The sequence below is a fragment of the Crocodylus siamensis genome, chromosome 10, assembly GCF_052110815.1.
Source record: "Crocodylus siamensis isolate JL-2025a chromosome 10, ASM5211081v1, whole genome shotgun sequence".
NCBI classification, from domain to species: domain Eukaryota; kingdom Metazoa; phylum Chordata; order Crocodylia; family Crocodylidae; genus Crocodylus; species Crocodylus siamensis.
In genome coordinates, this window is record NC_143404.1 from 71,647,167 (window position 1) to 71,662,595 (window position 15,429).

Genomic DNA, 15,429 nt, shown 5'->3' on the forward strand with positions numbered 1-15,429 from the left:
CCCTTCCGGGTCTCTGGCAGCCCAGTGCCAGTCCTAAAATGCTACTGGAGAGCTACAGCCACACACGCAGGTGCAGGAAAGGGCCCGGGCCCTGCAAAAACAAGTCCAAATGCAACACAAGCCCCTTGGGCAGCTGGCAGGGACCCTCAACCGTCCAGAAGCATCAAGGGCAAAGGGCTGGGCAGGGCCTACCGGTCTGGAGAGGGGTCTGGGACGTCCTCTCCACTCCACAAAGCCTGTGGCCAGCCGTGGCAGGCAGTCCATGCCCTGCTGGCTGGGCATCTGGGTCTGTGCCCCCCAGGACCCCTCCCCGCCATTGCATAAATAGTCGCAGCGGCTCCGCGCGGGCCGAGGTCCCCTGTCCTGCGAGCGACGTGAAGGAAGGTTCGGCGTGGATGAGCTGTACAGTCAGTGGTCTGGTGGGCACGGGGCAGGCCACGGCGCGGGCGCGAGGCAGGCAGGCGGGACGGGGGCGCCTAGGGCTGGGCACCGGCCCCCGGGGGGCTGACGGAGCGGCAGCTGATCTTGCGGATGGAGTGCAAGGCGACGGTGCAGCAGCCGCGCAGCAGCGAGCTGATGTTGTAGATGGGCTGGTCCTGCCGCCGCTGGGTGCGACACAGCCAGGCCACCGTGGGCACGGCCGGCACCACCACGGCCAGCAGGTCCACGATGAAGTGGCGGCTCCAGTAGCTCTTGGGGACCGCGGCCTCCGCGCCGGGCTCGGGGGGCTCCTCCTCCGTGGCGCACAGGATGGTCACAGCCGGGCCGGCGGCCTGGTGCGCGGCGGGGTTGCCACTAGTCGGGCCAGGGCCCGTCTTCCCCTCCGGCGCCTCCGCCCCCGCCTCCGCGGTCACCACCACGGGCGAGCTGGGGTCCGTGGCCATTAAGCCCATGGTGCCAGCACAGCTCTGGGCCTGAGTCTCTGTGCCGGGCGCCGCGTCGTCCATCTCCGACACCCAGCCCGAGGTGGGGCTGCCCAGGCTGCAGGCCTGGGCCTTCATGACCTTCTCCAGGATGGTGTCCAAGTCGGGCTGGTAGTGCACGAAGTCCGTCTGGATGGCCCGCTCCTGCAGGCAGCTGGCTTGCACGCCGGCCTCCACCGCGCTGGGCGCGCCCAGCAGCCTCTCGTAGGTGGAGCTGGCGGGCAGGCGGGAGCCCAGCGTGAAGGAGCCGTGCAGGGACGCCTCCTCCGCGCCGCACTCCAGCCCGGACGACAGCAGGCTGCTGGGCTCCAGCAAGTCCGTGCGGCTCAGCGAGTCCTCGGCCGCCGCGAAGCCGCTGTCGCCCACCTCCTCCACCGAGATGGTCTGCGAGCCCCCCGCGTTCTTGTCGCCGGCCGCCTGGTCGCTGAGCTTGGTGTAGGTGGAGCTGCGGGTGAGGGAGCGGGCCGGCGAGCCCCCCGCCGACTCCCCGGCCCCGTCCTCCTTGAGCGTGCCGTTCTGCGCCACCTCCATGCTGTGCAGCAGCGTCTCCAGCTTCTTGTTCTGGATGTTGATGTCCACGAAGTACTTCTGCAGCCCCTTGTCCTTCTCCAGCAGGTTGTTTTTCACCGTGTCGATCACCTGCTTCAGCTGCTTGATCTCCTTGCGGGCTTCCTTGAGCGCCAGCTGGGCCTCGACGCGGTGGCACTCCTCCTCGATCCAGTCCTCCTGCATCCGCGACAGCTGCGTCTTCAGGTCCTCGATCTCCGTATCCCTGCACCAGACACACGCAGAGACCCGCCGGCTGTCACCGAGGGCAGCATCGATGCCAGCCCCTGCCCGGAGGACATGGGAAGGGTCTCTCCAGGGGCAACTCTAAACCCTCCTTGGCGCCAGCTCCGTCCCCTCCGTGAGGGCTGTGGCATGGGGGGAAGAGAGGAGAAGTGGCAGGGATGCCCGCTAAGGGGTCAGATGGGCTTTGACCTTCGGCCTGAGGCTCTGGCCCAGGTCTCCCGGGGCCAGAGCAGTGGTAAGGCCCCGCGGTGGGAAGACCATGGAAGCTCCTGCAGCCTGCAGGGATGCTTTGGAGGAAAGGGGGGAGACATATTTTGGACATGCCTGCCTCTTCCAGCCAGAACACGGGCACCAGATAACAAAAGCCTTGGGCTCCAGGTTCATGCCCCAGGTGCCTTCCCTAGGACCCACGGAGAGGCATCCAGCATCTCTCCACTGCGTGGCCTGAGTCCAGCCGCTGAGGCCTGGTCCCAGGTGGCCGCACGCCCGGGTGGGGTCCCTGCTCCTCGCCCCCCTGTGTTGGACCCGCTTGCTCCCTGCCCCAGCGCTCGCCTGTCCTGCAGCCTGTCCTGGGTGTCCTTCAGCCGCGCCTTCAGGTGCCGGATGCAGACTTCCTTCTGCTGCAGCGGGGTCAGGTACTGCTCGGGTGTCGGGGGCTTGATCCCATGGTTATCGCTGCACAGCGTGTACTTGACTGGGCGCCTGCAAAGACAAGGCGGTCAGCAGGCCCAGCAAGCGGAGCAGCCCATGTTGCTCCTCCCAGAGACCTGCCTGGTTCTCAGCCCCCTCCCTGGGGTCACACACGCCCATCGTGCCCAGACCGTCTCAGGTCGGCTGCAGCCCCGTGGCCGTCGGGGTCAGCCCCAGCCAGCTGCGGTCAGTGAGAGCACAGACCCGGGGCTGGGTGCACGGCAGGATCGAAGCACCTGGGAAAAGCCCGAGCCCTGGGGTCAGGGACGGCGGCAGCCTGGATCCTCTGCGGTGGGCAGCAAGGGTGAAGGGGCTGCATGCAAGGTCATTGCCACAGCCACGCAAGGACCTTGGCCAGGTCACGGGCCCATCACTGCAGCAAGCAGCAGATGCACTCAGACGCGGACAGCCGGACACATGCCCTGTTTCATAGTTGTTAGGGGCGGGAAGGGACCTTACAGATCATTCCCATGGAGCGACCAAACAACCAGACTCCAGACACAGCCCTTGACCCCGCTGGACACGGGGGAGAAGCCGTCCAGGCTGTTCCCACAGTGCCACTCATCCTGAAGGAGCTGGAAGAGTTTCATGGGGGGAAGCACAGCAGATGGCACAACGAAGGGAGCGTGGAGACAAAGGGACCAGGGCCTAGGGGCAGGGGGAGGAAGGACGGGGATGGACACCAAACGGCAACACCGGTTCCTACCCAGCACCAGCAAATCTCGTCATCCCGGGTCTCCGAGCAGGCCCAAAGGTGCAGCCTGGCCCACAGCAGCACGGGGCAGCCCTGCCAGGATCGGGACCCGCAGGGGAAGGGGCTCTGGCTTACCGCTCCCACTGGGGAACACCGTCCCCTGCCAGCAAAGCCAGTGCCCTGCACAGGACAGCTGAGACTGGCAAGGCAGCACTGGGGACAGGCAATATCCAGCAAGATCCCCCTTGCCCCGTAGACACACCGTGGGGTTGCAAACCGGCCTCTCCTGCATGCGCTGGCACACGTGTGTGCATTCCTTGCTGCGGAGTGAATTTGCCCCGGGGTAAAATCTGGGGCAAACGCTCCGCAGCAATGGGGTGGTGCCCGGTTACCTGGGGGTGGGGCTGCTGTCGCTGCCCTTGCAAGAGCCCGAGTTGCTGCTGCTGCTCAGTGAGGAGGTGCCGTAGGTGTCCCGCATGCTCACGGGCGGGGAAGGGCGCCTGGAGGCAGGAAGAAGAGGCTGTTTCTCAGTCGGAGTGGCCGGGGGCGCCGAGGATTTAAAGAACGAGGCCAAGCCACTCCTGCCATACACCCCGCGGCTTCCACACCACCAGGCACACGGACGCACAGGACAGAAGGACAAAACAAACAGCGGGGATCAAAATGAAACGGCGCCAGGCTGTCTGGACACAGGTTATTGCAACAGGACGCCCCTCCCCGGGCTTCCCTGGCATCATATGCATGCTCCCCGTGGCAGCCCCAGTACGGCGGGCACCGCTGGCGGGGCAAGAACGGGCCACACTCAGCTCCTGGGGTGCCCTGCCTCCCCCGCCACTGCAAATGCAATCGGGGTGCCCACACCCCCTGCCCAGGCCAGGAGCAAATGCTGCCCCTGCCTATAGCCAGGAACTGCAGCAGGATCAGGTCTTGCAAGGGGTAAATGGTCCTGAGCTCTGCTGCTACCCCAGCCCAGCAGCTCCCTCCCACCCATGGCTGGGAATACAGATGTGCATCAGTGCCTCCAGCCCAAGATAAGCCCAATGCCAGCAACTGCAACAGAAGGACACAGCTGAAGCAGTTATCATACGGGCAGCCCTGGCGACAGCATGCCCAGCCCCAGTGCCCAGTCTGTCCGGAAGGGGCCCATGCCCGGCACAGGGGAGAGTCCTGGGGCCCTGGCAGGGTGCTACGGGGTGCACCCTGGCCCCCACGGGGAGAGAAGCGCGGGCATATTCACCTTCGAGATCCAGTGGAAGGTCGTCTGCTGTTGGGCAGGGACATAGCAGAGGTGCAGCTGGTCCTGGCCGTGGGGAGAACTGGCACGCCGGCTAGACGGGGAGAAAGGACAGAGTGTGAGCATGGCCGCAGGACGAGCGAAGCGGTGGCACTGGAAGGGGGTCCTGGCTGCAGGGCTCCCGCGATGCCACGTGCAGCACCAAGCACGGGACAGCCCCGGTGCTGGAGTGGAGGCTGGCACAGGAGGTGCACGGGGGAGTCTGTGGTGCCCGCTGGGCTCTATGGGCAGTCAGCAGGGGATGCAGAAGGTTTATAGGAGGGGGCACGATGTGTTTGCAGGGTCAGGGGGGACGCACCGGGCCCTTAATAGTTCCCTGGGTGCAGGCATGAGCCTTGCTTGTCCCCATGACATCTCTACCTCCCTCCCAGAGTCTTGCATCTCTTCCTCGCCCTGGGGAGGCCCAAAGGGGTCTACACTGACCCCCTCCTCAGCACCTGGGGACGCTGGGCTGGAAGGAGCCTCCCAGTGCCGTGTCCCATCAGCCACGGGACTCAGGGGGTCCATAGTGGCAGCAAGGAAAGGCAGGACTTTCACCTGCCCTGGGTCTCTCCCTCCAAGCCCTGAATGTGGGGGTCTAGCCAGTGCCCTGGGGGGCAAAGCTCTTCACCCCCTGCCCCAGCTTGACTTGTCCTCCCACCTTCCCTCCCAGTTGCAAGCACGCAGCGTGGGCATGCACTTTCCATCCCACGCCTCCCCCACCTTGCAGAGACCCAGGGCTCTCTGGCCAGGCTTCCTTCCAGCAGGTTGATTTTAACTGGCTGCAATAAATCGTCGCTCTCTAGGAATCGGCTGGCTACGTCCCCCTCGCAAGGCTCCCGCGCCAGGTGAGGTCACGTCAGGCAAGAAGGCAGAAGACAAGATCCTCAGGGGTTACAAAGCCACGGTGATGGGTGGAAGTGCACCTCGCACTAGCATGGGCATGCATAATTACCGCCATTAGGGCCACGGTAAATATTTATAGGCATAAGGAAAGCTTTCCATGGGGGCAGCAGGTAATCCAAGAGGAGCTGGCTGCAGCCCAGGTGGGGAGACTGCTCCCGGGCTCAGATCCTCTGTTGCGAACGGGGAACCTTCCCCACCCAGAAGAAACCAGACGGCTGCTCTGAACTGCAAGGACAAGACTGGGGGCTCTGCAGGCGCTCGTGCTTCCAGGCAAGGCTTTGCACCCCACTGAGGCTCATTTTTGCTGCATTTCCCAGAGCCCCTGAGGCTCTCTGCAAGCATCCGCCCCTTGGCTTTCCCCAGCCAAGCACTCGACTCTGCTTGGAGCACGTCCTCCTTGCAAATGCCGGGCGTTTCTGGTGGCAGCTCGCATGAAAGACGTTTTATTGTCGCCGTGGCATGGAGCCCAAGCACAGCGGGCCGCAGCCGCTGCTCCGTCAGACACCAGCACAAGGGCCAGGGAGGGAGCGGAGAGGGTTCAAAGAGCCAGAGCCGCCTCTGCGGGCGCTGAGCGCCCACGACGCCAGCCGGGGACGCTCAGAGGTGGGGACTGAGCGCAGAGGTGGCGGAGATCTGAGAGGGGCAGAAGGAGCCACCGAGCAAGGGGGCAGAGACGGGACGCCGCCAGGCACAGTCGTAGTCCGAGGACTCGCCCGCCCCAGACCCAGAGGTCCTGGGGAAGGACCCAACAGCAGCACTTGACGGCAGCAAGGACGCTGGCACTTGAAACGAACCCTTTAAAAGATGCACATTTGTGTCTCTGCTGCACAGCCTGGACCGGACGCCACAAGGTCTCAGTCGTGCAGCCAGCGAGGCTGCCAGCCCCATCCGAGCATCAGAGGGCAGGGCCCTGCAAGGCACCAGCGTGTCCACCCACCTGCTGACTCCCTCCATGCGGGGCATTGAGTCAGCTGTGCCGCATGGCCCCGCGGGCTCTGGAAGTGCAGGAGCTGATTGCTTCGGGAAGCTGGATCCTCCCCTGTTCATGGACCATTTCCAAATCGGGGCCCAGAAGCACGGGGATCTGAGCAGCCGGCCTCTGCTACCTGGAGGCCTGAGAAGATGCATTTCTTGCAAGCATCCCAACGTGGGGCTTTGGGGGCGTCGTGCTGGAGCCGGGAAGTGCCGTAGCCCAGAGGACTCACAACAGCTTTAGGAGTTGGGTAGTGTCCATGCTCTTCTCTGCTCCAGGTCTTGTTCTCCTGCGAGCCACCCTAAAATGCATGCCTTGTGGGGACAGGAGAAAGCTGGCCCGGGCTTGGGACGCACCTGCCGACGTGGCACTGACTTCTTGTTGCGCTTAGAGAAAGGATGCCCTCTCTCATGCCCCTGGCGACCCAACAGTGGCTGGAACCGGATGTCCAGCCAGGCCCCTGCCCGCCCTCTCAGGCACCGGCTACCAGCGCTGCACAAAAATCAGAGCAGGCCTCTGGTTTGCTGACAGTCATCCAAGGAGGTTGTCAAGGCAACCAAGAGGAGGTTTAAGGGATCACAAATCATCTTATCCTGCTGCAGGGAGAGACCAGGGCTGGAGCCCGCTACCCCGATGCTGGGCCGATGCACCCCGACACCCAGAAGGAGCTGATGCAAGTCAGGTGTGAACTTCAAGGTGCCTGGGACTGGGTGGAAACATGCCACGACATGCACGGCAGACCGGGGCCGAGCTGGGTCATGGATGCATGGGGAGAATTGGATCTCAGCACCCTTGCACTGGGCTGGTGACATCCTATTTTGGATTTGCTCCATCCCAGGAGGCTCCAAGGCCACCAGTCCATCACGCCAGCCTGGCTGCGCGACGGGGAAGGATGGTCTGTCCCAAGCACAAGCCACCAGCTAAGCGAGCTGCGGTCACAGGTAAGAAACTACTGCTGCAGCCATGTGAGAGAGTGGTTCGACTTGCTTGGTTTGACCCCCAGGCCTGCCAGTGCAAACAACACCCAGGACAGCCCAAATGCACCAAAATGGGGCTCTCCCCACAATTCGAACTCTGGAATAACTGACGTGCCCCAAGTAGCAGAGAGGCAACACAACCGCGCCGTGAAACGTGGCTGAAGAAGAAAGAGCCTCCAGGTGACATTCAAGACCAGAAACCTTCTGGTCATCGGGCTGGGATGAAAGGATGGTGATAATTCCTGGCATGGGGTCCCCACGGGGCGGGCTGCGTGGTGGGAGGTATAGCCCAAATCCATCACCAGGATCCAGTCTGCCGAGATGCTCAGCCATCCACGGCCACGTTCACAAGCCACCACGCCGAAGCGAACAGAGGGAAATGCTGGTCAAAATTGCCTCAAGGTTTGCCAGAGGCCTGGGGGCATGGGGCCACTTACAGTGGATCGTCTCAGGCTTGCATTGGCATTACGCTTGCAATTGAGGTGCTGGCAACATCCCCTGGCACCCAGCTATGGCTGTGGGAGGGACTGGGTGCTGCCAAGATGGAAGGGGAGGGAGACTGGTGCTGTTTCCATGTTATTTCCATTAGTCACTGGTTCTTACTAAGTGCCCCTACCCCATCCTCAGGTCTTTTTGCCCCAGAAGGCTGGACTTGTGCCCCCTGTTCTGTGGGTTTCTAGCGCGTCCAAATGGAGCATCCACAGCCTCTTCCCTGCTGTTTACCAACGGAGCCGCTACTGAACAGCATGAAGTTGGCCGTCATTGCCGGACTATCTTGCCCTCCTGCAGCCGTCACACTCGGTCGGTTTGGCCCCTTTGCTCTAGGGCACAGGAGTCGAGTCGCACAAAAGCCTCAAGATCTGTCGCTACCTCCCCATGGATGACTGGGAGTGACCCTGCCCCTATTCCTGATTTGAGGTCAGATGCCAAAATCTTGGACAGCAGGTTTCCAGCATCTGCCAGCATACCAAGGATCACCCTTATCACCCCAGGGGAGGTAGGAACAGCCCCACTGATTATAAAATCACAGAGCTCTGCACGTGGCATTGTAGCAACCAAGAAGAAACAACAAACCTCCATCCAAAACCCTCCCAGATGTTACAGTGGAGAAGGTGCAGGAACAGAGCCCTATTCGAATGCCACGGTATACATCAGTAGCATGCCACCATCTGGGATGGGCTTGGGGCACCCCAACTAGGGTCTCTCCAAAGCAAGGAGCAGCTCTGAAATGGGTCAAGACAAATGGCCAGAGGCAAGAGAGACCTCCCTGTGAGGAGGATCTTGGCAGACCTTCAAGCTGCCCGCCTGGTTCTGCTTTAATACCCATAAGAGCATTTCATTCTGCTGCGGACTCAGCAAACGACACGGGGTGTTTATGTGGGACATGAAGAATTGCAGTAAAAAAACAAGCAAAGCCAACCCCTGAGAAAGGGCAGGCCCATCTCAGGCATCAGGGAAAAGCTGATCTCAAACCGCTGGGCGGTAGGGAAGCACCTTCTTCCCCAAGAACAAGCCGCTGCTGGGCACAGTTCAGGGCCTAGCAATCTGGGGATGCAACAGAGCAAGCAAGCGCCTAATAGCATTTATCTGTCACGGTGATGCTGGAGGCATCTCTGGGAAAAAAATAAAGGTGGCCCTGGAGATGCTGAGGAAGGTGAGGAAATCCCCTGGAAAAGCTGTCATGGCAATGCCGTATTGCCATGGGGCCTCGGCTCTCTGCTGTGTCCTTGCAGGCTGCAGACGCCGGGGAGGAAGAGGCCAGGAAGAGAACAGAGGAACCAGCTGAACTTCTACGACAGCAGCAACAGCGTGGTGGTGAGGGCATCTCGCTGGGTTTCCACGAGCCTGAGTTCAAATCCTGCTCTGAGTTTGGGCCAAAGGCTGGTCCCAATCCACCCACAGCTGTGACAGGGTTTGGGAAGCCCAAAGTAGCTGGGCATGTGCTAGCCACACCAGTCCCTTGTGACGCTGGCTGCAGACCTGCCTCTGCCATGCTGGGGGATGCCCCACGGGGCTCAGAAAGACCCGCGGCCCTTTGACATGGCAGCAGCACCGGGGATACCTGCCTGGGCACAACCAGGTTTCGGACCCGGCAGCACAGAGCATGCAAACAGAGCGTTTCTACGTAACCCTCTATGCCCAGCTCCTCGGGAGAGTCCCCGGCATCCCTCCCTCCCGGGTCGCTCTAAGTGGGAGCTGGGATATTCTCTTAGAACGAGCAGGTACATGGGAAAGGCCCAGCAGATTTGGGTCTGAAATGGCTATTTAAAAAAACAAACAACCCAATGCAGTTTTCCAGAGGCTTTGCTATGCTGCTGTAGGGTATGCTTTGTGTTAAAAAGAAGACATCTCCCCAAAACCCCTTGGACCTGACTTGGGGCTGGATGTTAAATCCCCATATATCAGCATTGCAAGCAGCAACGTATTCAAGGGAAGGCGGCACAGATGTTAGAGCCAGCGTCCTGCAAACACGGCTGAATGCAGAGGCTGCCTGGGTAGGGCCTCTAGAGATACCAGACCCTGGATTTGGGGCTATCCAAATTTCCATCCACCTATCTTCCGAGCTGTGGCCAGGAGCAGCTGCCAGGTGCCCAGCCCTGGCTGACGCAGGGTGGCACAAGGACCTGAAGGTGGGTTCTCCTGTGCGTCCAGACAGTGGCTTGGCAAAGGCCTGGCTCCTTTAGTCTGAAACCAGCCATTTACGGTGCAACTGCCAACGCCGCCCGAGACCGGTGGATCTCAGCCAGGAGCTGACTTTGCCCTGGATGGAAGTGCCGGTCTTGGGTTTGTTGCTTAAAAACAAGTTCCTTGCGGCTGCTAAATACCTGGCTGCTTCTACCTCAGGTCCCAGCTAAAATGCCAGCCTTGGAAACACCTCTCTTCGTCACTTGGGTGGCCACCTTGAACTGCCAGCTGCAGGACGACCCAATAACCCCAGTCCCCCTCCCATCCCTGTCCCCAGACAGATGGACCTTTGCCTGGGAGAGGGGTAGCTTGAGTATCCACAGGCAGACATCGAGCGGGGCAGCTTTCCACTGGGCAGCGTCGGTCAGCCTCCGGGTGCTATTGCAAGCACCGGGACTCTGCCTCGCCTGCCATGCTCCAGTCCAGGGTTGGCAGCAGGAATGAGCCCTGCTGTGGGAATGGGGACTCATGCTTTCCCCCCTCCTCTCGCAACAGGTGTTGAACAAGCACAGAATTTATATTTTTTTTAAACACCTGATTTTAGGGAGGGGAGGGCAGGACCCAGAGCCTGCAAGCAATTCCCTCAGCTGACAGCAACAGATTTATCCGGGGGGGCTCCTTGGCTTCAGGCTCTTCCAGGGCCTTGCACCAGAAGCGTTCGCCACCTCGGGCTGCGGGGACATGGAGAAGGGGTTGGGGAAGCCCTGTTGAGGGCTGCAGCATGGCATTCAAAGCAGGGCAGGCAAAGCCTTTCCCGGGGTGGGGGAGCCTGGCCCTGCAAGGACCATCAGGGCTGCTGCTTTTGGGAGTCGCCCCAGCGGCAGAAGCCATCTCCACCAAAGGCGTCGTGACATAGGTAGTGAAACATGATTATTTTTACTTGCTGCAAAATGCTGAGCTTGCAGCTAAGATCCTGCCGGAGAGACAGAGGCTGACAGGGACTAGCAGGGCAGGGCTGAGCAACTTTTCCAAATGGCCCCTGGACCCCAAGGGTGGGAGGGCTGGGACCCCCAAAGGAAGGCAGTGCTTGCTGGTGGGTCAAGAAAGCTTCACTGCAAGCCTTCCAAGAGGACTGGGAAACATGGGGTGAGAGCATGTCCCTTGCCTCTTCCCCCATGGTGCACAGAGGCCCAGTTTGCCCACTCCTCCCAGTGCTGCTCTGCAGGGATACTCTGCTGGGTCCTTGTTTCCTAGCCTGGTCCACAATGCAGTCCCCGAGGGCCCCAATCCTGACGTGAGCAAAGGCGACAGCAACAGTGGGAGCGGAAAGGATTTCTTGGGACCCAGCCCCAAGCACTTAGACCAGACCCAGATGCCATGGCCAGCCAGACCAGACAACCCCAGCCCAGCGCTTGGCTGAGCGTGGCGGGGACAAGGTTCGGGACCAAAGAGCAGAGAGACAAGATTCTGGTCGGGGTAACGGGAAGAGAAACCCACCGGCCACGGGGGCAAGTCAAAACCCCCAAAGTATCAGCAGGAGCCCCACCCCACCCCACCCCACCTCGAGGCCCCTCTCTGCTCCTTGTGCAAAACCAGGGCAGCCCTTTGCCCTGCTCCCTAGAAACGGAGGCATCGCTGCCTGCCGAGCACAAGATGGAGAACCTCGAGGACCGGGGAGGAAGTCCCGAGAGGTGGAAAGAGGGGCTTTGCACCCTCTGGAGCAAGGTCATTCCTCCAGCTGGGCATGACCTACGGCAGCGGTGCTGTGCCGGCTTGACAAATGCACAGCAGCAGATTTCTTGGCAGCGGCCAGGCGGCACTGACCTTGGGTGGGGAGAGACCGAAAGCAGCACGCTCGTCTGTCTGGCCCAGCCGGGAGCGAGGCGGGGGCAGCATCCCCTTTTAGCTGCAGTGCAAACACCACCAAATAATAAAACCTCCAGCGGCCTGGCTGGCCCTGCCCAAGTGAGGAGTCCAGGACTGGCAGCAGGCATCGGTGCACCCAGGCGTGGTGCCAGTGTGACCCCAGCCGCTCCCCAGCGTGCCACAGCCTCACCAGCGCCTGCTGCTTCTCACTGCAGAGCCGCAGCTCCTTGCAGAAGTGGGGAGGCAGGGGAGGAAAAGGGCGGGGGGGGGGAGGACTGTGCTAAATCACATGCATTAGCCATAAGTTTTAGATCTGGAGGGGATGGACATGAGTCACATTTAACCCCTGCCGCCCCGCGTGCCGCACCGCAGCCTCGCCCAGCCCCAGGGTGATGCAGCATTTCCCCGGGTGCCGCTTGTGCCCACCCGGGGGTGCCCGGCGATGCTCACCTGGGGGTGCCCAGCGGGGCCCGGCGGAGCTGGCCTCTTCCTTGGGGCAATGCAGCAGCACTGCGGTACTGCAGCAGGCGGCCGGCTGGCTCAGCACCCTGGCAGCGAGCAGGGGAGGAGAGCGGGTTACAGGCGGCCCCTCTGCATGCTTGCACCCCCCTGCCCCTCTGCCTCCCTCCTTGCTCCCCATCACCTGCTCCAGCTGCCATGCTGCCAGGGTGCTCCGGGCTGGCGGGGCTGGCGCTGCTGGGCAGGGCTGTGCCTGCCTGCAGCTGCGTTGTGGGGCCTGGAAGAGGGGGGAGGAGTGGGATCCACCCCGGGGCATCCCGGCCCTGCAGCCCTGACCCCGGGAGGATGCCTCCAGCCCTGGAAAGGGCTTAGCAGCTTACAGCGTGGGGCTCCGGCGGCGGCAGGGAGGCAGCGGGCAGCTCCATCAGCAGCGGGGGCCGGCGGCAGCGGCTGGCAGGCGAACAAAGAAGGGGGGAGAGGGGGGGAAATTAAAAAAAAGCTACCCGGAAAATGTCACACACGCCAGCAGAGTTTCTATAGCAACGTGCATCCAGAAGCATCCCCCGGGGCTGAGCGCGAATTACCTGCTGCGGGGAGAGATGCATGGCTGGGGATGCTCGGGCTCGGCCCTTCCTGCACCCCCAGGGCTGGGCTGCTCCGGGGAAGGGGAAGAGGGACCCCCTGCCCGGGAGAGCCCCTTCCCGGCAGCTGGGAGCGCTGCACCGGTTCCCAGGCCCCACCCTGCGCAGTCTTGGACGCTGCTCTGCACGTCTGAACGCAGGAGTTTTGCCATCTGGGCCCTGCATGGAGATGCAGGCAGCTCCGGGGCTGGCTTGAAACGTGCTGTGGATTCAAAAGCTGCAGGATTGAAACACAACTGCATGAAGCAATGCCCGGGGCCTTGGAAATAGCCCACGTTTGTGGACAGCTGATGCCCTCTCTGCTCCTGTAATAGGGAAAGGGCAGACTAGGTTCTTTGGGTAGATGCTGATCTCTTTTATCAGACCAACTAAAGAGTTGGCATAATTGTTCTTTGCAAGCTTTTGGGTACAAACGCCCTTCATCAGGCACAAGGAGCATCTTCAGCATCTTCGTGGACACTGGAGATGCAGATTCCTTCGTCTACTACCTCCATATCCAAGCTCCTGCTTTTCCTCACGCTATCCCGCATAGGTTTCCTTTGATATGTATAAATATGTGACTGTCCCTAAATTATTTAGCATGCAGGCATCTCCATTAAAACAAACAGAATGAGAGCTGCAAATATTGCACATGCTCAACTAATCAGAGTTCCCTAATCACTCCACAACTGCAAAACACATTCGTTAACTCCCCAATGTGTGCTGTTTTACATGCACCAGAAAACTCAGCCCACTGGTAAGAACACCATGGTGCTGTAATAGTGTAGGTCCTGGGAAAGTCTAGATCTGATATCTCTAAGTATCTGAGCCCTCTCCTTCCCTGTTGCACCGAAGCTCCCTGCTGTTCTGGTGGCCTGCATCACTGGCCCTAATTTTTCTCCTTGGAGACTCATTTTCTCTGTTTATGTGACACCCTGCACGCCTCTGCCCTCAGCCTCCCATAGTAAGGGCTCCATTTATAGGTATTTTACAGTTATAAAATATCTATAAAAACAGGCTGTAAGGGTTTTATGGAGGTATTGTCATGAAGCTCTTTCAGATGCAGATCATTTTTTCCCCAGTTACATCAGATAGCAAAAAAAAAGGCATTGGAAATGAAGGCATATTTTTTGGTTTGGTTCAGTTTGGCTTTTTAATGGCTGGCCCTGTCACTGGCTTGCTTTCTGCATTTTGAAAACCCAGCTCTTCCTCCACCACAAATTGATACTCAGAGACTCTTAAATGAATGAACTGGCCAGCCCTCAAAGAGAAGAGGAGCAGAGAAAAACCCCAGTCTTAATTACAATCCCAGGCCAAGCCAAGTTGGGATGACACATCTCCTGCTGATTTCATGAGTGGAAACAAATTTGCTTCTTCTAGAAAGGAAGATTTGGGTCTCTTAGGTCCCAAGAAAACCTGGGGCTGTGTTTTTCACAGACAGTAATCTGACAATTGACCTGGAATACCTGAGAGGACTTAAGGTATAATGTTATTAGGCAAATCTCATGTAAACATAGACATGCTCACTTGCACACACACCCATACACACATGCATTCCTCACTTTACACATCTATATGCATGCAGTCCTTGGTAAGTTGTAATGGTAAGTTATGGGTATGTAGAATTACTCATGAAATCAACTCGTGAAATCTGCATCAGGGAAACTAATGAGCCTTTGCTTGGCAAGCCTTTTCAAAACCTTGACGCCAACCGCTGCACTGTCGAGCTTATAAATAGCAATATTTATGACTCAGTACTAAGGCCCCAGCCCTGAAAACGCATTCACACAGGTACAGAGCCTACCCACAGGGACACAGCATAAGAATCAGGGCTTGGATTTATACTTAGCCTGGAAGCTGAATTCAAGTGTTTTACTAACCACCATCTATTATTCTCTGTGGCTGGCGTGTGGTATCCAGTGAAGCACGAACTTACTACACATAATGATATGATCTTTGACTCACCAGTCGGAAGTTCATCCTGTGGACAAGCCTAGGGGGCACAGTTCAGAGTATTTTTTTTTTTAAAAAAGGCAATACAGGCTTTCTTTAAAGTTAGTTTGTATATGCCCCAGCACCGGCTTGTTAACTACTTGAAAACCTTGTCAGAAGATTGCAATTTGCATTTTTCCCCATCAAGAAACGGGTAAACTAAAATATGCATTGAAAAAGGTTTATTATTATTTTAATTGCCCATTCATGTCTAATAAAGTAAAGAGAATGGTTGCCCACTCCAGAACTAATGTGTTTTTTCTACACATGGTGTCCATAACTGTTCTTCAACCTCCAACTGTACCTTGAGTGTGGGAGATCACTCCCTGTTTGAATAGCAGGGTCTTTTGGGGTTTGACCTGCACCCTGAAGGCCCCCTGGCACCCCATACCTAGGGTCTTAGAGGGTGGACAAAGGTTAATCAGTTCCTGAGGTTTCACCTCTGGGGTTTTGATAGCACTGCACATCCCATGGGTGCCGACATGCACCTCCTTTTCCCCCTCTCCTTCCCCATCTCAGCTTTGTGCCAACAGACTCCAACTAACTACAGCCAACAGCTAATAAATAAAATATGGGAAAAAGCAGAGAGCACGCAGGGATCTGAATGCTGCAGAAACTTCTCACAGCCATGGGTGGAAG

The 15,429-nt window shown here is 59.1% G+C and overlaps 1 protein-coding gene across 5 annotated transcripts; it reads right to left on the reverse strand.

Annotated features, from left to right (window-relative positions):
- Window positions 1-476: 476 nt before the first annotated feature.
- Window positions 477-12,830, reverse strand: SNPH (syntaphilin). Of its 5 annotated transcripts, none has more exons than XM_090065245.1 (7): window positions 12,763-12,830; window positions 12,363-12,628; window positions 12,170-12,267; window positions 4,337-4,427; window positions 3,492-3,680; window positions 2,268-2,417; window positions 477-1,695 (listed from the first exon to the last, which is right to left on the reverse strand). In XM_090065245.1, exons 1-7 carry the CDS (start codon window positions 12,781-12,783, stop codon window positions 477-479), a joined length of 2,034 nt encoding a protein of 677 aa, XP_089921371.1. In that variant the 5' UTR covers window positions 12,784-12,830. The 5 variants fall into 5 exon arrangements, with proteins under 5 accessions (XP_089921371.1, XP_089921370.1, XP_089921373.1 ...); XM_090065244.1 differs by having other exon boundaries at window positions 3,492-3,698; XM_090065247.1 differs by having other exon boundaries at window positions 3,492-3,599; window positions 12,763-12,829.
- Window positions 12,831-15,429: the final 2,599 nt, after the last annotated feature.

Coding starts and splice junctions, on each gene's coding strand:
- SNPH (XM_090065244.1), bottom strand. CDS start 12,783: ATGCATCTCTCCCCGCAGCAG. Junction 4,428..12,169: donor GCCCCGCTGGGCACCCCCAG/GTGAGCATCGCC, acceptor CTCCCCGTCTAG/CCGGCGTGCCAGTTCTCCCC. Junction 1,696..2,267: donor CAGGACAGGCTGCAGGACAG/GCGAGCGCTGGG, acceptor TGTCTGGTGCAG/GGATACGGAGATCGAGGACC.